Source organism: Pyrus communis, chromosome 11, assembly GCF_963583255.1.
Source record: "Pyrus communis chromosome 11, drPyrComm1.1, whole genome shotgun sequence".
Taxonomy (NCBI): Eukaryota; Viridiplantae; Streptophyta; class Magnoliopsida; order Rosales; family Rosaceae; genus Pyrus; species Pyrus communis.
In genome coordinates, this window is record NC_084813.1 from 12,472,141 (window position 1) to 12,494,846 (window position 22,706).

The window sequence follows — 22,706 nt, forward strand, 5'->3', positions numbered from 1 at the left end:
GTGAAGGCGACACCACACTTCTGTACTTGGAAGTTTCGTGATTACTCAATGGCTTGGATCTTGCAAGTCCCCAACCGAAGAGCTTTCCTTACTCGGGAACTTAGGGGAGCACTGTTTGTACCATACTTGACTAATCTCGAAACTACTGAGCACCAGTCAATAGTATACCGTCAAGGACCCACAAGACTTTTCCTCAGACCAGGAGGCCAATCACAACTCAACACGTGTCGGTATCAGAGGCCAATCACAGCGCAACACGTGTTGATATCAGCGGCCAATCACAACACGACACGTGTCAATGTCAGAATAAAGCTAGAAAATCTCTTTTATAAAAGGGGATCATTCTCCCACAATAATCTCTAATGTCATTTTTACTAAACTATTCACTATAACTCACTAAAAGAGAGCTTGAACCTATGTATTTGTGTAAACCCTTCACAACTAATGAGAACTCCTCTGCTCCGTGCATGTAGCCAATCTGGGTGAACCACATACATCTTGTGTTGTTTGCTTCCCTGTCTCTATCCATTTACATACTTATCCATACTAGTGACCAGAGCAATCTAGCGAAGGTCACAAACTTGACACTTTCTGTTGTACCAAAGTCCTCGCCAATTTTGTGCATCAACATATTCGATTTAAGCCGTTAGATTCAATAAATATATAAATATAAAACTTTAAAAAAAAAAAATTTGAACATGGACCGTTGGATTAACCAACGGCCCATTTAAATGGAGCTGTTGGATGAAGAAAAGTAGCCATTGGGCTACAGTAAGGCTAACAGCAGAAGGGGACAACCCACGTGGGTGGGCCTTCAGCTGCAATGATTGTGGCGCGTAAGGCGCGTCAGGGAGATTGAGTTTTGTGGTGTGGGCTTCACAACCCACTTTTCACTCTCATCCGTGGGCCCCACTTCAATTTGTGGGCTAAATTTGTGACTGGTATTTGCCTTGATTTTAAGTTTTAGGTTTTACGTTTAGTTTAGGTTTTGGGTTGTAATGGATTTTGGGGGGAAAAAAGGAAAAATTTAGGTTAAAAGCCACCATTAGATATGGTCTTAAGGGAGAGGAGATTGAGCTTAGCCTCACAATGAGTTAGCAATAATGTGGTTTGAATTTATCTTTAACGAGAATCGAACCTAAGATCTCTCGCTTTCACTTACTGGCATATTATTTGTTTGTTTTATTTTATTTTATTTATTTTTAATTAAGAAAATACAGTAACCATCTTGAGCAATGACGACGACACTAGTACCGGGGCAGAAGCAGTGAATTGCAGACATGCCACGTAGGACAACGTGGGTTCCAATGTGTTGCACAGTGGGAAGATATCTTTTATAAAACCTTAAAAAAGGAGGACCGAAGGACCGGCCGGTTCTCATTTGGTGGCTGCTCAAACAAAGACCAAGGAAATATAATTGGCCAGGTCATTCCAAACCTGCTCTCAAACAAAATCAAATCAATCACAGAAATAATTTATAAATAAATAAATAAATAAAACAATTTATTATTATTATTATTATTATTATTATTTTAAACAAATAATATTATTTACACTCAATAAAGAAGGGTTCAAAAATCGAATTTAAGACATTTCACTTATAAGAGAAATCCTACTGTTCCGTAGTACTAAAATTTAAGTCGATACAATTTATTATTTTTATATAAAAGACGGAAACTCCAAAAAAGAAGAAATCTCCAAGAAGTTGTGTAAAATGGAAATTATATATAAATATATATAATAATTAAATAAATAAAGGAAAGGAGGGCCCGGAAATTCCTGGCATTGGTTTGTACTTCACGACGGGCAGAGAGAGAAAGGGGAAGCTTGGTTCTTTCTTTTCTTTCTTCCCCTTCTGTTCCCTCCCCCCTCTCTCTCTAGACTTTGTCTTCCTCCTTGATCTGCAGCTCAAAGTTGGTTCTTTCCCTTTTCTGCAAAATGGGTTATTCGTAATTTTCCTTGAAGATGAGCGAAGGCCTCTGATGGCAGGTGCCCATTGTGTTTTTGTGCGTGTTTGGTTTGAATTTGTGTGCTTTTTGGGAAAAAAGATTTGTTTTTCTTTTCTGGGTCAATTTGTTTTTCTCTTTTTTATTTTTTATTTTTATTTTTTTAATTTCCGAATGCGTTGCCTTGTTTGAAGGATTTTTAAGGTTTTTGTTAATGATTGTTTCAACGTTTGAGCTGGACATTGTCTGATTCTCAGCTTGGATTTTGATTTTTTTTGGATTATTTTTGTTGTTGAATTTCTTGAGTTGTTTGGTTTTTGAGTTGAATGTATCGTTGGGTTTGTTGTGGTTTCTTTTATCTTATTGTTTTACCAATTTTTATGTTAAATTTTCACGTTTAGAAAGGAACAGAAAATGCTTAGGGTTAATTTTTACTGTGAATTCCTCAAATCTGAAGGGTTGGGAAATCTAGAAATCTGAGCATGCACGGCATTTGATTGCGGTTTTGAATTGGAGCTCTATTAAGAAAGGAATTTAGTTTTTTCCGAATCATTAATGCGTGATGTTTGATTAATTGCATCATGGTGTATGAAATATGTTGAGGATATTATGTTCTGGATATTGTGAATTTATAGTTGCTGACAGTTAATTTTCGCCTCGGTTTGTGTGTAGTAGGCATTTTTAAGGAGAAATTGGAGGCAAGGGTGCAGTGTTAATCGTAGAGCGAGTACAGAGATTTGAATCCTGTTTTTTTGTAATGGATATGTGCCAATTATAGTTGGCGTTGGCTGGGATTGATAGAAATGGCAGGAGGAAAGATAAGGGCGAAGCTTCGCCAGAGTAACCTTTACACATTCTGCCATAAACCAAAAGCCAATGAGACCGAGGCACCTCACCCAATCCAAGGTGCCGGGTTCTCAAGAACTGTATATTGTAACCAACCTCTTCTCCATCAAAAGAAGCCTTATAAATACCGTTCAAATTTTATATCAACCACCAAGTATAACCCGATCACCTTCTTGCCCAAAGCACTCTTTGAGCAGTTCAGACGGGTTGCCAATGTGTATTTCCTTTTGGCTGCCATTCTTTCCCTCACACCTGTTTCACCATTCTCTCCGGTGAGTATGATTGCTCCACTGGTATTTGTTGTTGGTCTCAGTATGGCAAAGGAAGCGATGGAAGATTGGAATAGGTTCTTGCAGGATATGAAAGTTAATCGTCGTAAAGTAATTGTTCATAAAGGCAATGGTGATTTCGGTTTTAATCCATGGCATAAGATTTGTGTTGGAGATGTTGTGAAAGTGGAAAAGGATCAATTCTTTCCTGCAGATTTGCTTCTTTTGTCGTCAAGTTATGAGGATGGGATTTGCTATGTTGAGACTATGAACTTAGATGGTGAAACGAATTTGAAGGTAAAGAGATGTTTGGAAGTAACCTCGCCAATGGAGGATGATGGCGCTTTCAAGGATTTGATGGCAACAATTCATTGTGAAGATCCAAACCCAAATCTTTACTCCTTCATAGGTAATCTTGAGTATGATCGGCAGGTGTATCCTATTGAACCCAATCAGATACTCTTGAGAGATTCGAAGCTCAGGAATACAGCTTATGTGTATGGGGTGGTGATATTCACGGGTCATGATAGCAAAGTCATGCAGAATTCAACGAAGTCCCCTTCAAAAAGGAGCGGAATAGAAAGGAAAATGGATAACATTATTTATATTCTTTTCACCCTCCTTGTAGGGATTTCAGTGATCAGCTCAATAGGCTTTGCCGTGAAGACAAAATTCAGCATGCCAGACGCTTGGTACTTACGACCTGATAATACAACAGATATGTATAGCCCAAAAAAACCTGCCTTGTCCGGCCTTATCCATTTGATTACTGCTCTCATCCTTTATGGATATCTAATACCCATCTCTCTCTATGTTTCAATTGAGGTTGTGAAGGTTTTGCAAGCAAGCTTCATTAACCAAGACTTACTCATGTATGATGAAGAGACTGGGAATCCTGCTCAAGCACGGACATCAAATTTGAATGAAGAGTTAGGCCAGGTAGACACAATCCTTTCTGATAAAACTGGCACGTTAACCTGCAACCAGATGGACTTTCTGAAGTGTTCCATTGCTGGTACTGCATATGGCGTCCGTTCCAGTGAAGTTGAACTTGCAGCAGCAAAACAGATGGCTAGTGACCTTGAAGACCATGATGATGAGCTTGCCAATTTTCCCATGCGAAAACATAATACACGTTTTTCATGGGAGAAGGGAATAGGATCGGAAATTGAGCTAGAGACAGTTGTTACGTCCAATGAAGAAAAGGATCTGAAACGTGCCATAAAGGGGTTTAGCTTTGAGGACAGCCGCCTCATGGTGGGAAATTGGTTGAATGAGTCCAGCCCTGATGTGATTTCATTGTTTTTACGGATATTAGCAGTTTGCCACACTGCAATTCCCGAGCTAAATGAAGAAACCGGCAATTATACATATGAAGCAGAGTCACCTGATGAAGCAGCTTTTCTTGTTGCAGCAAGAGAGTTAGGATTTGAATTTTGTAAAAGAAATCAGTCAGGTGTAATTGTCCGTGAAAGGTATCATCATTCCGGACAACCAGTGGAAAGGTGAGCGTATGAATGTTTTATATTACTATGGCATTGCATTTAAGTTTCTACTTCTGTCGTGACATTTTGTTGTTTCTTGGGAAACTACAGGGAGTACAAAATCTTAAATCTATTGGAATTCACTAGCAAAAGGAAGCGTATGTCTGTAATTGTGAGAGATGAAGATGGACAGCTTTCACTTATGTGCAAAGGTGCTGACAGGTTAGGCTACAAATTATCTTTAATTCTTTTGGGAAATTGACAGCATGGTGTAGTGCGGCTGCTGTCTTCAGTCAGCATTCATATGCTTTCCAAGTGGAGCATTATGCAGTGTCTTCTGTTAGCTTTCATTTGTTGTTTGGTGTTAAATGCTTAATTGGGGATTCATTCAGGCCAAATATATTTAATTAAGTGAGTAGTTAGATGCTTTAAGCAGTTGTTTGATTCTTACTTTGATCTCATCTCTCATCCTCTCTCTCATCATACCGTTACTTGGCTTATGCAGCATAATTTTTGATCGACTTTCAAAGAATGGAAGAATGTATGAGGAAGCTACTACTAAGCATTTGAATGAATATGGAGAAGCTGGGTTGCGTACATTGGCACTTGCTTATAGAAAGCTTGAGGAGTCTGAGTACTCTGCTTGGAGCAGTGAGTTTCAGAAAGCAAAAACATCTATTGGGGCTGATAGGGACGGAATGCTTGAGCGAGTAGCAGATAAGATGGAAAGAGACTTGATCCTTGTTGGTGCTACAGCTGTTGAGGACAAATTGCAAAAAGGGGTATATAAAGCATTGGTTCTTGCCGTACTCTGATATTCACTTACTGATCTGCTGCAACTTAGTTTCTTTTTTCATTTTCTTTTATTTAGGTGCCGCAGTGCATAGACAATCTCGCACAAGCTGGTCTTAAGATCTGGGTTTTGACGGGAGACAAGATGGAAACTGCAATCAACATAGGGTTTGTCTCTAACTAATCAAGCCAAAAACACTTCTTTACATACTCTTAGGAGGAATCATTGTTCCTTGTAACTGTTGCGACGCTCCTCTAGATAAATGTAATGATTTTAGTTCTTTCTTTGGGGTTTTTGCTGTGCAGATTTGCATGTAGTTTGCTCCGACAGGGCATGAAGCAGATCTGTATATCAACAGCAAATTTAGACACGTTGGGACAAGATAGCAAAGAGGTATATATTTCATTGAGATAAAGAGTATGAATTTCTTTTCAGGAGATTAATTTATATAATGTTAGACTGTCTTTTCACTAATGAGCAGGCTGTGAAAGATAACATTTTGAACCAAATTACCAATGCCTCACAAATGATCAAGTTGGAAAAAGATCCGCATGCAGCATTTGCATTAATCATCGATGGAAAAACTTTAAGCTACGCTTTGGAAGATGATATGAAACATCTATTCTTAGGATTAGGTGTTGACTGTGCATCAGTCATATGCTGCCGTGTCTCTCCCAAGCAGAAGGCATTGGTAAGATTTATACCTTTTTCGCTATTACTCCATTTCCAGAAAAGTTCTCGTTTCAATTGTCAAAGGAGTGATATCCTTATGAATGTGGGTATGGCCACACTGTTTCTTCATTCGTTTAGTTTTTTCTTGCACCAGGTAACAAGGTTAGTCAAACAAGGCACTGGAAAAACCACGTTAGCCATTGGTGATGGTGCAAATGACGTTGGAATGATTCAAGAGGCTGACATTGGTGTTGGAATCAGTGGGGTCGAAGGTATGCAGGTTGGTATCTTTTCTGACTGACTCTTTGTTATAATGTCTATTTTTGGTACCACATTTTTGTCCTTCTTGGTACTGAGTCTACTGACATTGGTGTTGCATATAGATATTGTGATGTGATTGTGTATCATATGATGAATCTCAGAATATTGGTAATTTCTTAGTGAAATGTAGAAGCATGGGATCTCACAACACATGGTAATTGCCTGCAGGCTGTGATGGCTAGTGACTTTGCTATTTCCCAGTTTCGGTTTTTGGAGAGACTTTTGGTAGTACACGGGCATTGGTGCTATAAGAGGATTGCTCAGATGGTAATATCAGTAAATGCATGTAGTTGTTGTTGTTGTTAGTCTTCCACCTATTAATGGGGATGTATCACTTTCAGGTTTGCTATTTCTTCTACAAAAACATTGCATTTGGTCTCACCCTCTTCTACTTTGAGGCATTCACTGGTTTTTCTGGGCAATCAATATATGACGACTGGTACATGTTATCATTCAATGTCATTCTAACCTCATTGCCTGTAATTTCGCTTGGAGTTTTTGAACAAGATGTTTCGTCTGAGGTCTGCTTACAGGTTAGTCCTTCTAGCAATGCCCTTTTAAATATCTATGTTTTGTGATAGCCTTGCAGTGACATTTGAAAACATCGTGTGTTTTGCAGTTCCCTGCATTGTACCAACAAGGACCTAGAAATTTGTTCTTTGACTGGTACAGGATACTGGGGTGGATGGGCAATGGTGTCTATTGCTCTCTCATGGTCTTCTTTCTCAACATCATCATCTTCTATGACCAAGCCTTCCGTGCCAATGGCCAGACAGCTGATATGGCTGCTATGGGTACGACTATGTTCAGTTGCATCGTTTGGGCTGTTAACTGCCAGATTGCTCTCATAACGAGCCACTTTACGTGGATTCAGCACCTCCTTGTGTGGGGAAGTATTGCAATGTGGTACCTATTTCTCTTGCTTTACGGAATGCTGCCTCCAACTCGCTCCAAGAATGCCTACCAAATTCTAGTCGAAGCTCTCGGTCCTGCCCCATTATTTTGGTCAGCCACGCTCTTAGTAACAATCGCATGTAATCTCCCATACATTGTTCACTTAGCATTCCAAAGAAGTTTCAATCCAATGGATCATCATATCATCCAAGAAATCAAGTACTACAAGAAGGATGTTGAGGATCAGCGCATGTGGAAGAGGGAGGCGTCGAAAGCAAGACAAGAAACCAAGATAGGGTTCACAGCGAGAGTGGATGCCAAGATCAGACATTTGAGAGGGAAGCTACAAAAGAAGCATCATACCCCTGTAAGTGCGCAAGGTGGGATGTCACCTTCGTGACCATCTCCATGATTTTTACAGTTTTGAAATCTTTAATTTTTTAGGGTTTGGGGGGGACCTCAGTTTTAAGTTGGTGGGCGTTTGTAATTCTTTGTGTTGGTGTCGTTTTGATTCCACTAACATGGGGTTGGTTAGAGTCCCGTTCGTTATAGAAAAAGAGGTTGGAGCTGTTATAATGTACAATATCTTGTAAGGTTTAAAGTGAGTGAAGATAAATGTCATTTGCCTATTGCAATTCTTTGCCCCCCACAACCCGTTTCTGCGCATCTTCTGGACATTACAGAGCCTGCCCGACCCGTTTTAACTCGAAAGAGAAAGATTATGGACACGCGCCAAACTTTGATTTGTCTGCAGAGAGGAAAGACGAAGAAGAATGGCTCCTGTCTTTAAAAGTAAATAATTGTTTATTCAAACAATCGAAAGAAAATCAACCATAACTGACCTAGTGATAAAAGAAGCGGACTGTGGCTCCTCAATAAACAAAAAATGTGGGAGGTTTTGGGTTCGATACTCCGAGCTGGTGAGGCTGCTTGATCTTGGCCATGGGCAGGGTGAAATTTCTCATAGCTTCTCCGGGTCTCGAAGGGGTAGATAACAATGTTTTGCCACCAGTTATCCCATTTAAAAAAAATAAAAAGAAGATCGAAAGAACTTGCAGAAAGAAACACCAGTTATGTGCTTCTTGCAGAAAGAACTTTAAGTGTTTTTCTATAATTCACTTACATTTTTACCAATTATTGATTCCAAAAGCACTTTCATCAAAAGGTCTTTTGGTAATTTTAGACAAACCGCTCTTAAAGCAGCTTTTATAAAAGAACTTTCATTAAAAGCTGGTAAAAATTTTAGTAAAATTCCAAGTGATTTTTGAAAAATAAATAAATGATAAGAACTATCGTGTATGCGCAAACCAACTATTTAACCATTGTGTCACAACAAAGTTATATAATTACAACGGGACTAGTCACAATTAAAAATCAAATCTATATCATCATGCCCTCCATTCAAGTCAAATCCAGAAGGATGAGACCTCAACCTCAACCGACTAAGCAAGATGCTAGTTTGAGGTCTCAACTTTGTAGGTTTGTATGAATATCCATTTTTCTCAAGGTTCATTTGAACCACCCAAACTCTTTTCGATATTGGAGGAGTTCTCGTCCCAACTTCGAGTCCTCCTCTCATTTAAAATAATAAAAACTACCTGAAACTCAATATATGTGAACAAACTATATACAAAGCAACAAATTATCAAATGCAGATAATCATTTGATTCATGCATTGTTTTTTGTTGCCATATTTGATTTATGCACACGTTCAATTTCTTTCTACACAAATAAATTACAGTACCATATTTAAACTGTTGCAGTTCTGACAAAATTATAATACTATATTTAAATTAGCGCAATGGGATGAGAAAACACACCACATAATTTTCCCAATTTTTTGTGATTGCTGCACCCTCTTTCTCAATCTCTCTATAACTCTCTCGTTAAATAGGCTCTACAACACGCTTTTGACGCTGCGCTAAAGAGAGTTTGTTTATCTTTCAGGTGAGTATTACGTTCTAATTATTATTACTATGATTAACTTTTTATTTATTGAATTAATATACTTCTATTGATTCAATTTATTTTTCCTGTGTTGAACATAATACAATGCATGAGAGCTGAGATTCCAGATTTCTAAGAAGGATTTTTTCTACAAATTCAAAGGCTCAATTTTGTTTTTAGCCAATCAGGTTTTCTTAAAACATAAGTTTGATATTTTCTCAGACGTGATGCGTGAAAACATTCTCTATGATGCATAAATCCCCAGTAGATTAATTTTGCTATATGCATACGCAATTTATATTCATTATGCGAAATTTTGTGAGTCAAAGAAAAACAAGAAAATAGAAGTAAGAACTACAAAACCCTAAAATTCTAAAAAGAAAAAAAAAAGCAAAGAGTTCTAGTGCTGCGTCGTGCACCACCTCCCAAGCACTAGCTCCGAACATCCAATCTCTCCAAACTCCAACCACCTCCCAATTTCTACCCCTTTCCAAGCTCCCATCCAAGCCAACCCCATCACTTCCTCCCCTACTACCCACAATGAACACCCAAAAAGATCTCAGCCATCACCACCACCTCTCTCCCGACTTTTCCCCGGCGCACTAGAGCTCTTGCTTCCACACAATCCTTCTAGCATGTCCGAGTTCCGCCGAAACTATTGAATAGTCAAATCTAACCATGGTGAACCATTGAGTGTGCAATACATTGTCTATAATCATAATTCCAATATTATCATAAATTTGTTTTGGTTTTTTAATGGTGGGTTGTTAGGGGGACAAAGTGTGTATGGAAAGAGTGGGTGGAGATGAGGTGAGAAGAGGTGATACTCATATTTTACTAATTGTAGGTGGTTGGAGAGGTAGCGGTGGAGAGGGGGAGAAAGGGGAGAAGTTGAGGGTGGTTGTGTTTGGAGAGATGGTGTGGGCGAGCTACTGTGTTTTTTTATTTTTTATTTTTTCTGATCTTTTTATTTTTAGGTGTAGAAAGATAATTGTATGATAAATTCGAAATTTTAAAATAAAATCTAATAAGTTGTGTGTGGGCAGAAAATAAATGGGTCCAAATAAAAATTTCCTTTACTTTTTCTATGAATAAAAGAGCTAAGTTTTGTGGATCACATTATCAAATTCATAAACATACCATAGTCATATATATATATATATTATCTTTCCCCTTTTCCAGCTTATCTCCAAGTGTATTAGACATAATTTGAATTGGAATTTATAGGTTTGTGATGTTATGCAGGATAAATGTTGGAATTACCAGACTATAACATTGTTAAAAAAAATTATAGCATCCCTATTCTTTTGCAGGAGGTTCAAGACAAACTCATTTGAGGATCGTCTGCTAATGAAGATTTTACTATTAAATCAGCAACTTGGATGCAAAAGGTAAACTTGTGCAGAGTTCAACTAGACAAACTTGTTAAATATATAAAATATGGAACTTAATTGTTCCACAGAAGGTTAAGTTATTCAGCTGGTTATTGATTAAAGAGAGGCTTTAAGCAATAACAAGGCTTAAAAAATTCATATATATGGATAGTAAATGTGCCTTTTGACACATCCTGACCTGGATATCTAAGAGGATATCGAACCAAAGCGTGTTGGCCGGCAACTGGAATATGACAAAGCCATATTATGAAAATGTTGAGTAGAAGGTGAAGATAAGCTAAATTGAGACCTAAAACTAATTGATGAGAGTGCCCAAAATTCTACAGCAGAAGTAAACTAATGTAACACACACGAAGGTGTCAATTACAAATTATTAAGAAGAGACCCTACATTGAAGACAGAAGACTATGCCACCATGCCTCGACGTCAATAGCTTCAAAGCCTACTAAACCTAGAGGGGCACAAAACAGAAAGTTGTGAGTGGGCATAGCTAAGAGTTCAAAAAACAAAAAAACCTTTGTTTCATAAGATACTAACCCCTAGCTGTAAAAAAATGTATAGTTCCAAAATATCATACTACGTATGGTATGAAAATAATTACGATTCAAAAATATTTTAAGAATACGGTAAACAACAATATTTTAATAACATGCCATATAACATCAGGTGCTTATCAACATACGCTAACAAACAAGCATGTGCAGAGATATTCTAACATGAAACAAGCTAGTTGTAATAATGATATACAATTTAGTACTACATGTTAGAACCAAATTCATGCACCGCCGTGAATGGTGGTTGAGCACAAACTCAAGCAACATGCAAGACAGTAAATAACTGTGAGCAAGCCTGAGACCCGGTGGGTGTTTTTGTGTGTGTGTAGCAACTAAAGGCTCTTCGATGGTCAAGTTAGTGAATGATTTTAGACTCAAGCAGTAGGCAAGAGAATTGAAGTGTGTAGATTGCATTACTATAAATGAACCCTAGACATGTGCATTTATACTGTAGGGAGAGAGTCCTTTTTATATTGCATCACTACTACGTTTAACATTTAGCACGACGAACACAAATTGGTCGCGCAAAGCGTATTTCAGTCAAATAAAGACATTGGCCACTAACAATAAGGCGCGACGGTTTTGCCTTCGTCGCAAAAAAAATTTAGGAACAAATATATTCATCGCACAAAATGTTAGAATACATACATGGGACGACTAATCTTCATCTCTAAAAAGTTTGTGCGACAACAAGTCATTCTTGCATGACCAAAACGGAATAGTCGCAAAAAGTTATGCAAGACGAAGGTATTCGTCGTACAAAAGGAAAATTTTTTTTTTTTTTAATTTATTTTTGTGTTCTGGTTTTAATTTTGTAATAAATAATAAAACTAAATTGTAATTTTTTTTTTAAATTTATTTTTTTCGTTCTAGTTTAATGTTGTAATAAAATAATAAAATAAAATTACAATTAAAAAATGTAATGAAAAGAAAAATAATTTATTTGAAATAAAAATAAAATGTATGTATAAGGAAAAAGTTTAAAAAGTACGAGAGTAAAAAACCAAGAAAAGAAGGTGGACTACTCTACGGGGTCGTCATTCGTAGGCGGCTAGAAAGCTTAGGGCAAGAAGGTCTCAGGGTTAAGGACGGGCTCAGAAGTCGAAGGGGTAGAGTTCTGGGCATGCTTGGGTTGGAAGGGTTTAGACGTCGACGGAGGATGAATATCCGAGAGACAAAATGCCAGACTAAATGAAGACCTATACAATCAATGACATCTGACTCTTATATGAGGCGAGCTCAGTCCTAAGGCCGGCCACCTTTGTTGTCAAAGCTGTGACCTCACCCTTTGACTGCGAGGATGAAGAGGCTTTAGGTTCCCACCGTTAGGCATTCCCCATCCCTTTATAGTATGTCCCTGGCCTCCTCCCGAGAGTCTGATCTAAGTCTCTAAGGATCTGAAACCCTGCATCCTCGGGAGGATCCACGGACTCAATTGGAGTCTCGGGAAAAAGTTGGGAGGTTGACTTCTGAAGAATCGGCTGCATTTTCTCCATCATCGTCGCCTTTGTAATATAACATAATAATAATAAGATTGAAATAATAACCATGATACTTGAATGCATAAGATAGTAATTACAACTGAAGAATAGAACATAAACGTCTGCAAAGACATTGATCTTTGGGAATTTTGAACCCCCTGAATAGAACAAGATAAGAAAAATCTTAGTACGAAAAAAAAATTAATATTACTAACATATTAAAAATGGAATATGAAAAGATTTATTATTACCTGCTGCCGCACCTTCATCCTATATGAGAAGGGCCTCGAACTCGAATAACTAAAGACGTTTATCAGACTTTCGTTGGCGCCTTAACTTGTGCTTCTAACTGGGGTTGGGCAGGAGCAGCTGTGAGCTGTTTGCTCAAATCAACTTCTAAACTGTACCCCCACAATTCAGTCAAGTTTTGAGAACAATTTTTATGTAAGAGGAAAACAAACAATAAAACCTACTCGTGAGAAGTTACAAACCTATCAAGGCCCATGACTCTATTCAAGCTGAGAAACCCGGAAGGCTTTTCCTGTTTACAGATGAAACACGCTTCATCACACAACAAAACCATTGAAAAAATTCACAAATAAAAAGACCACATGACTTTACACTAAAACTATATAAAAGAATCAATGAACATTAGTAAGAAATGTATAATAGTTTTAAGACTTAATAAAAAAAAAAATGTACCACTTAGCCGGGCTCCTGAAAATGACTACATAAACCACACCCAATTTTCTTGCCGGTCCTTGAACTCCTTTGGGCAACCCTCCTTAAAAGCGACCTGTGGATCATCAAATGTCTAAAAATATTGGTGCATGTCGCTCTTCCACTGCTTGTACTGTTTAGCGAAGAGCCTGTTGATGTATGCCAACATATCGTCATTAATGTCATTGAAATTGTTGTTTGTCTGCAATGTAACAAATTAATTACATATATTATTCAATATAAATATATAAACTTTAAAGGAAAAGAAATAAAAAGTTAGGATACTTATCGACAAACAATCGCGCACCTTTGTCCTCACCTCGTCTGGCATTGCCTTCCAAGACTTCCATCGCATAGGGCAATAGGTTCAAATGACGTGACCAATTACGTGGGCCAATGTGCTATGCCGCTTCGCCATTGGTGTAGCCTGATGCCGGACATCATATCTGATCGTGATACGTATGTTGGTCACCCGGGTGACCTTCGCCATCTTCAACTGGTGACAAGGTCCCTGGATATTTTTCTTTGCTGAATTATTAGCTTTACACCTTTTCCTTCTACTTACCTAACTAACAAACATTTTCAGTTATCACGTACAACAATCTACATGGAGAAATCACCAAGCATCATTAGGCAATCCAATATCATGTACAATAGTATATATGGAGAAATCACCGAGGCACTAAAGAAAAAATCAGTTATTAGCGTTTATCACATGTTTACCTTGTGTGACCCTAAGGCATTAGTAGTGGATGCCGATGTTGTGTCGGGCGTGCGGGGGTGGCGGTGACCACGCCTGGCGCTAACAGGTAGCGCCATTGAAGAAGCTGATGACGCCATATAACAAACACTTGGCCCTTGGCTTACCTAAGTCCACTTCTACATTACCCACAAAAGTTGAAACAAGTTCGAACTTTTAACATCTATGGTAATAACAAGAAGAATAGTAAAATCTTAAAAAAAAAAAAAAAAAAAAAAAACCATTTAATATTTTCTACATTTAGCTCGGCAAACAAACAGGGAATATATATACATATGTGATTAAAAACAGAGTTTCATACCTTAATTCTTTCTTCTTTTTTTTATTATTATTGGTTAGACTTCTTTAATAAAACCAAGTGTTAAAATTAACCCAAATCTGAAATTCAGTTTAATAATGCCAGCCGATGCTAAAGTTCGACAAAACAAGACTGCTAAGGAAAATCAAGAGCATTCACTAACATGAAAAACTATATAGAACTTACTGAGGTCCTGAAATTCCCAGTAGCATTATAACTACCTTTACTATTTGACCAACAGTTGGGAACAACCAGTCTAAAATGCATTTGGTTGTGGAAATCTCAACTCGGTTCAAAAGTCAAAGGATGTAGTTACTATGATTTACGGCTACTGAGTCAAGTCATGTTTTGGCGTTAAATATTTCTTAGATTCATACAAATCATAACTCAAATGCAGAAAAATGAAACGGTGGTTGGACGGTATCAACCGTATCATTTCATTTTATATAGCAGCAAAGAAAAGAAAGGGTTCGGATGGAAATTGTGGAATTGAAATCATGATGTTGACAAATGAAATTGGGCCAAACGACAAATGGAAAAATGATTTTTTTTCCCTAAAACATTTTCACAATCGCATGAAATTTCAACCAATCATCTATAAACAAAATCTCAAAACAGTTATTAAGATAATGGGGTTCGTAAGTATAACCTTAGTTCCAGACTTCCAGTCATGCATATGATACATGAGTTATGATAATTTTTGTGTGTTATGGTGACAATTTCTTCTATCTTTAACTAATGCGGAGCACCGAATGCATGCTCTAAGTCCCACTGTGCTCCTGATTTACCCCAGCAAAAGCAACAAATATCACACGTACACATTTTGCAACCAGCAAGGTTCTTCCATTGTTGCGGAAACTAATTCAATATATAAGGATGGAAAGGTTTGTAAGGCTATAAATTTCCACCTAATTTCCCCGATATGTGTTTCCTCAAAATTGTCTCTAAATCAAATCTCCTATCATAAAACAGATTGCCTAATTGTTTCACAAACATCCTGTAGGATAATATAAATGATTATGATCATAATACACATGTAAATTCAATCAATTAGATAATACCCAAATACATTAAACACATATATCAATAAATAAAGTAGTAAAAAGGAAAAGGTAAAGAATGATCTGGCCTGTGATATCAAGAGAGACATGTTGTCACTATCCTAAAGCCATAGATGCCTCTCTACGTGCCGGTTATAACAGATAAAAGTATTTAGGGTTTGAATTGTATGTTTATTCTTCTCTCTAGGAGGTAAATATATAGTTGTACAATATCCCACATAACAGGAAATAAGAATCCCAATTATACATGGAATAAATTATAGGATTACATTCCTAAACTAAATGGTTGACTCACGCCAACACTCTCCCTCAAGTTGGTGCATAAATATCTCCTAAGCCCAACTTGTCAAGTGAGTCTTGAAACACCTTTGCTGAAACCGCATGAGTTAACACATCTGCTAATTGTTCTTTAGACCTCACGTATGGAATATCAATCAATTTGACATCTAACTTCTCTTTGATGAAGTGTCTATCTACCTCCACATGCTTTGTACGATCATGTTGAACGGGATTATTAGCTATTTCTCTCACAGCTTAATTGTCACAGTATAATAACATAGCTCCCTGAGGCTTGAACCCAATCTCAGTGAGAAGAATCCTGAGCCATAACAATTCACAAATTCCATGTGCTATCCCTCTGTACTCTGCCTTGGTCGTGGATCTAGCCACTACATTTTGCTTTTTGTTTCTCCAAGTTACCAGATTTCCTGCTACGAATGTGAAGTAGCCTGTTGTGGAGCGACGATCAGTAATGTTTCCCACCCAATCAGCATCAGTATACCCCTTTACGTCCATATGTCCATGTTTCCTGAAGATCAGTCCTCTACCCGGTGCACCTTTTAGATAACTCAGTATACGCATCACTGCTGCCATGTGATCCTCACTAGGAGCATGCATGGACTGACTTACAACACTAACTGCATACGCAATATCCAGACGTGTAAGTGATAGGTAAATCAACCGTCCTACCAATCTCTGATATCTTTCTTTATTGGTAGGAACTTGATCCTGGTATATTGCCAGGTGTTGATTCTGCACAATGGGAGTTTCAACTGGTTTACAAGCCAACATTTCTGTTTTAGAGAGAAGATCAAGAACATACTTTCACTTGGACAAGTAAATACCATCACGAGAATGAGCAACTTTAATGCCCAAGAAGTATTTCAAGCCTCCTAGATCCTTCATCTCAAATTCTGATGAAAGATACCCCTGCAACCTTTTTATCTCTTCTGTGTCAACACCGGTAACTACCATATCATCTACATAGATAATTAATAAAGTTACTTTACCTCCTATGCGTTTGATGAACAGGGTGTGATCCGTATTTCCCTGTCTATAGCCGTACTTTTTCATTGCTTCAGTGAACCTTCCAAACCATGCTCTAGGTGATTGTTCGAGTCTATAGAGAGCCTTCCGGAGTTTACATACTTTCCCTGTTTCATTCGGTGTTTCATATCCTGGTGGAAGATCCATGTTTACTTCTTCTTCTAGATCTCCATGTAAGAAAGCATTATTCACATCAAACTGTTTCAAAGGCCAGTCCAGGTTAGCTGCTAAAGATAAAAGGACTCAAATAGTATTCATTTTTGTGACCAGAGCAAACGTTTCTTGCTAGTCAACTCCAAATGTCTGTGTGTACCCTTTAGCTACCAATCTTGCCTTGTATCTGTCAATGGACCCATCCACCTTATGCTTTATGGTGAACACCCATTTACATCCCACTTGTCTCTTCCCTTGTGGTAGTGACACTACATTCCACGTTCTGTTTCTTTGTAAGGCTTCCAATTCTACTCCCATGACTTCTACCCAACGGGGGTCTTGCAAAGCCTCTTCCACTTTTGTTGGAATTTTAAACCCAGCCATTTGATTCACCATGACTTGGTACTTGGGTGATAGTCGATGAGTGGACACATACTGTGCAATTGCATATCTCACTTTTCTTTCCGGAGAAAACCTATTAGGTGGTTTCCCACAGTTTTGCCTAGGAGGTAAAATATAGGAATTTTCAACAATATCTAGAGTATAAGAACGTACCTCTAGGATATCCGCGGGGACATGAGCGTGTATTAGTGGAGGAGAATGAGGGTTGTTTTCTGTTTGCACAGTCTTAGTATCACTCACGGACCCATTACTTTCTACTGAATCTATAAATGGTGCAGGCCCATTATTCAACGCTGCATGAGCTATTTCTCGGTCAGGAGTTTCATGGTCAAGATCCACTGGGGTTTGGCTTGTTGTGTCGTTGGCCACTACTGGGCTATGAATTGCTATGTCATGGCCTACTATTGGGCTTTGAATTGATGTGTCAAGACCCTCTGGTAAGGTGCGGTCAGGTGGGTTGCTCATAACACCTAAGTCTTCAATATCGGTCTTGCCTGTACTAATAGGACCATGCCAACTGTCTCGTTCATGTGGAACATCAAACCAACTGTAGTATTCGTATTTACTATTTAACTCCCCCTGAAGAGTACAGTGGGTTTGGTCAGAGATGAAAAACATCTCAGTTTCGGAAAATGTGACATCCATGGTGACATAGAAATGCTTAGTAGGTGGATGGTAACATTGATATCCCTTTTGTTGGCTATTAAATCCCAGAAATACATAACGAACAACACATGGATCCAATTTACTCTGTTTATTTTGGCGAAGATGCACATAAGCCACACATCCAAATATGTGAGGTGATAATTGAAGAAAAGATGGTAAAGTGACATAATCCATCAAGACTTCCATGGGAGTTCGAAAGTTGTGAACTCGAGAGGGCATTCGATTAAGAAGATAAACGAAATACGTAACTGCATCCACCTAATAGGCATGAGGAGCATGAGCCCCAATTAGAAGTGCCCGTGTAGTTTCCAAGATATGTATGTTCTTACGTTCTGCCATACCATTTTGTTGAGGAGTTTGAGGACAAGTAGTCTCTTGAAGTATGCCGTGCTCTATGAAAAATTGTGATAGTTCATAATTAAGATATTCTCCACCATTATCAGATCTCAGGACTTTGATAGGAAGAGAATATTGATTTCAAATCATCCGATAAAAATGTTGGAAAATTTTCCCAACGTCACTCTTCTGGTTCATGGTATAGAGCCAAGTCATTCTGGTGCAATCATCTACAAAGGTAAAAAACCACTGAATACCATGGCACGTCGTGATGCGAGAATTATACGCACACAAATTAAACCCTCTTTTTGACAATTGTAGTAAGTATGTAAGTAGGGATCGTTCTGGACCGGGGATTAGGAGGGATTGTTAATCACTTGGATTTGACTCAAAAACGCTAAAAACACAATCTAAAACACTATACTAGACTCAAAGAATGCAAAACTAAACTTTAAAACACTAAGACAAACCAAAGACTCAAAATGCTTTAAAGCATAAACTAAATTGATTTCTAACTAAATTGAGCAATAAGGTAAAGGGGGATTTAGGTTTTGATTAAACTAAATGACAGATTGTAAATTAAAGCATAAGGAAATGAAGTAAACACAAAATGAATGAATCAACAGCTAATAAAAAGAGATAGCACAAATGGAGATGAAGCTAGAGATTCGATTTCACCATTGCTAAGCCAAGTCCATGCTTGTTAAGTCAGATTATACTCATCCCTCTACTTATTTCTTGGGTTTGTTTCACTTAGATATGATCAGCCATATGATGTGTGGATTTGATCAAATGTCTCTAATCATGAGCCTAATTGTGATGTGCAACTTTGGTTCCTAATCAAGACTATGTAGTGCACAAGAAACTTTCACAAAACCAAAGGGAACACTCGGCAGGATGTTTGCAAAACATTCCCTTCATTCATTCACATATCTACCAAGATTATGCATGATGTGTGCTTTAATCTTGGCTAAACAACCTGTGGTTAATTCAAATGATGATCAAGCATTAAAATCAACACACTAAGTCACAATTAAATCGGAGAATGAAACAAGAAATAGATAGATTAAATGAGAATTCCGAATTAACTACATGGCAATCTTGCAAGGCTACATCGAATCCCTAGAGAGAGATTAGTTACACTTCATGTTTACAAAAGGTTTGACATAAAAATATATAACATGAGTGAACATAGGATTAAGAAGAAAGAACCCTTGAAGCAAAACTGATGTCGAAATCCTTTAAGAAATGGGAGAGTGTATCTAATGGAATGAAGCCGAGAGGAAGTTCCTCATGGTACAAAACAAAGAGAATCAAAGAAACACCTAAACATTCCAACAACTCAAACTTGAATTGTATGAACGTTTAGGCCCTCTTATCTTCCTCTTCGTCGTAGCACAAGGTCTAAGGGATGTTGTTGGTGTGTTGAATGGATTGGGGAATTATGGAAATGGATGAGGAGTGGTGTTTGGATTATAAGGGAATGGTAGCTCACGGCAATGAGGGAAGATTGGATGTGTTTGTGATGTGTTGTGTATGAAAATGAGATGATATTTTTGTGTATGAATGCATGGGTTTTTATAGGGGGAATGGGAGAATATGTGGGTGATTGTTTAAGAGTGAATGTGGTTGTTATGATTGAGAGTGCATGTGGATGAAATGATGAAGTAGGAAGGTGGAAATGCATGTGTTGAATTGGTGGTGCAATGATGAAAGAGTAAGTGCATGTGTGTGTGAATGGTGGTAGCTAGGGTGAATTATGATGAATGCATGTGGAATAAAGATGGAGAAGGTGGTGTAATGATGAAGGATTAAGTGCATGTGTGTGTGAATGGTGGTGCAATGATGAAAGAGTAAGTGCATGTGTGTGTGAATGGTGTTTCTTGATGGTTTTGGGGTTGTGATGCATGTGAATGCATGTGGCTAAGGGTTGTTGATTGGGCTAGAGGTTTTGCATGGCTCAAAGGATTGTTTGATTGGGCTAGGCCCTTTGTTTTATGTCCAAAATGCATACAAGGCTTTCAAATTCGTCCAACACTTTGGCTCCAAGCAAATGCTATCCATTCCAAGCCCAATTTTGCTCCAAAATGCTCCAAAATGCTCCAAAATGCATCTGTTTGCTTCCTTAGCCATATGAACCTAAAAACACACGAAAATGGCTTAAACTACTAAAACAATTATGAATTAACAACATAGATGCACGAAAACAAGCTAAGTAAGTCGCCTAAATACGCTCCTATCACGTCGCAATTGGTGAGGGACCTTATACATCGGAGTGAATTAACTCAAAGGGCACTGATCTTTTATTGAGACTCAAGTGGTAAGAAGTACGATGACTTTTTACAAGAGTGCAATCTTGACATTGAAAATCAGAGTCTGAAACGCCATTAAATAAAGACGGAAGTAATTTTCTTAAATAATCAAAAGATGCATGTCCTAGTCGACGATGCCATAACCAATTCTCTTAACCTTGTTGTTGTGACCACTACTCACTTAGTTGATTCGGCCCGATACCACATCATCCACATAATATAACCCTCTCCTCTTAGTACCATGCCCAATGATTGCCCGTGTTTGGATATCCTGTAGTAGGCAAAAAGTGGGAAACATGAGTACAACGCAATCTAATTGTTTCGTAACTTGATCAACAGAAAGTAAATGATTCAATAGTGAAGGAACAAGAAGAATGTTATGCAGAGATAGAAAAGGAGTAAAAGCAATGGAACCCACTCCTGTAACTGAAGCAATTTCACCGTTTGCTATGATAACATTCTCCTTGGGTGGCACGGTTAAGTAGTGAAACAAGGATTCATCATATGTCATATGGTCTGTAGCCCCAAAGTCAATTATCCAGCCAGAATCTTGGTTACCAAATGAAGTGAATGTAGTGCCTATTTTACTTAGATCGTCGGATTGTTCTTGGGACGAAATCAAATTTAATAATGAAAGCTGCTGGCCCATTTTGTTTAGGTCTGGGTCTAATTCCTAGTGGTCTTCTGTTGATGGGCTAAGTGGGCCCTTGCCCATTCTGCTGCCACCATCATGATTTGCTTGCCATCCAACTGTGTGAGCTGCAGGCGCACCTGCTTGCTGTCCAATTGAATTATGGGCTTCGTTTGAGGAAAAAACTGGATCCATGATGTTCATGGTTTGGTTGTTAGCTATGGAAGAAACGATTAGTGCTTCAGATTCCTAGGATGGCAAAGTGAGTCTTAGATATCTAGGTTGAGAAAAATAAAAGATAAGAAAACAAAAGGTGGGTCTCTTGTTTCGAGACACTGACCTTTAGCTTTCTAGGTTTGTGTTTTTTTTTTCTTGTTTCTTCTTGTGGATTATGCTGTGACTCTTGCTTCGAGACATGCCTGGAAAATTTTTTGGATTTTCAAAGTACGATAGCTACGGTGAAGGAGAAGGAGTCAGGTCAAAACCTGCTTTGATGTCAAGATAAAAGTATTTAGGATTTGAATTGTATGTTTATTCTTCTCTCTAGGAGGTAAATATATAGTTGTACAATATCCCACATAACAAGAAATAAGAATCCCAATTATACAAGGAATAAATTATAGGATTACATTCCTAAACTAAATGGTTGACTCACGCCAACAATAACAGCTATCTACAGTCCAAGATACAACCCTTGAATCTCACAAAGTGTCTAATCCATAAGCACGATTATGATAGACGGGTGCCAAGTAGTGATCAATTGGCCATTGATGATCAAGATGAGTAGGAAGATAATAAGGATTATATATGAGTACTGTAGTAGGGAGAAAAGGAAAACATTTGAACATTTCATTAACGTTTGAGGAGTTCCCCATTTATAAAACTCTATATGACCTTTGGTAAAAGACATGACTTCTCTAATTGATATGACTCTTCATATTTATTATTTAAATACTAATAATTTGAATCTTTAGGAAAATAAAATAAATAACCAACAATCCCCCACAAGATTCAAAACTCCATAGAAATGTAGAAGACGTAAATATATATATGAATGGAAGAAATTTGGGCAACTTGTATACCATGCAATGGATGTAGATGTCTTTTGGACTTGAACCTACACTTAGTGTTAACAACTTTCATATGAATGAATCATAGTGAACTATGTCCTGAACTAGACTCCTTTTGACCAGAATACTAATTGTAACACACATGGTACCGATCGAAAACTTGGTGCGGGTTAGCACTGTTTATGGCCATGCGCTTAATCTTGATTCTCTTGAGAGTTATTAGAGGACAACCCAATCCTCATAGTCACAGCCTCACAACTACTCTCACTTAGGTAGTTTTCGAAGAGTACATGTGACATGTACACTGCGGGAGATTGCCCGCCTCAAAACTCATTCAGGGTTAATACCCTTCCTAATGCCACATAAAATA

At 37.9% G+C, this 22,706-nt stretch overlaps 2 protein-coding genes across 4 annotated transcripts; one reads left to right on the forward strand and one right to left on the reverse strand.

Moving 5' to 3' along the window:
• The first annotated feature begins 1,697 nt into the window (after window positions 1-1,697).
• Window positions 1,698-7,854, forward strand: LOC137707981 (probable phospholipid-transporting ATPase 4). Of its 3 annotated transcripts, none has more exons than XM_068446940.1 (11): window positions 1,698-2,006; window positions 2,622-4,566; window positions 4,657-4,767; window positions 5,051-5,327; window positions 5,417-5,505; window positions 5,644-5,731; window positions 5,820-6,029; window positions 6,165-6,290; window positions 6,500-6,598; window positions 6,673-6,864; window positions 6,951-7,854. In XM_068446940.1, exons 2-11 carry the CDS (start codon window positions 2,750-2,752, stop codon window positions 7,623-7,625), a joined length of 3,684 nt encoding a protein of 1,227 aa, XP_068303041.1. In that variant the 5' UTR covers window positions 1,698-2,006; window positions 2,622-2,749; the 3' UTR covers window positions 7,626-7,854. The 3 variants fall into 3 exon arrangements, with proteins under 3 accessions (XP_068303041.1, XP_068303039.1, XP_068303040.1); XM_068446938.1 differs by having other exon boundaries at window positions 1,698-1,989; window positions 2,619-4,566; XM_068446939.1 differs by having other exon boundaries at window positions 1,698-1,989.
• An 8,120-nt stretch (window positions 7,855-15,974) lies between these two features.
• LOC137709023 (secreted RxLR effector protein 161-like) lies at window positions 15,975-16,511 on the reverse strand. The gene has a single exon (XM_068448170.1). It carries the CDS (start codon window positions 16,509-16,511, stop codon window positions 15,975-15,977), a length of 537 nt encoding a protein of 178 aa, XP_068304271.1.
• Between the last annotated feature and the right edge of the window lie 6,195 nt (window positions 16,512-22,706).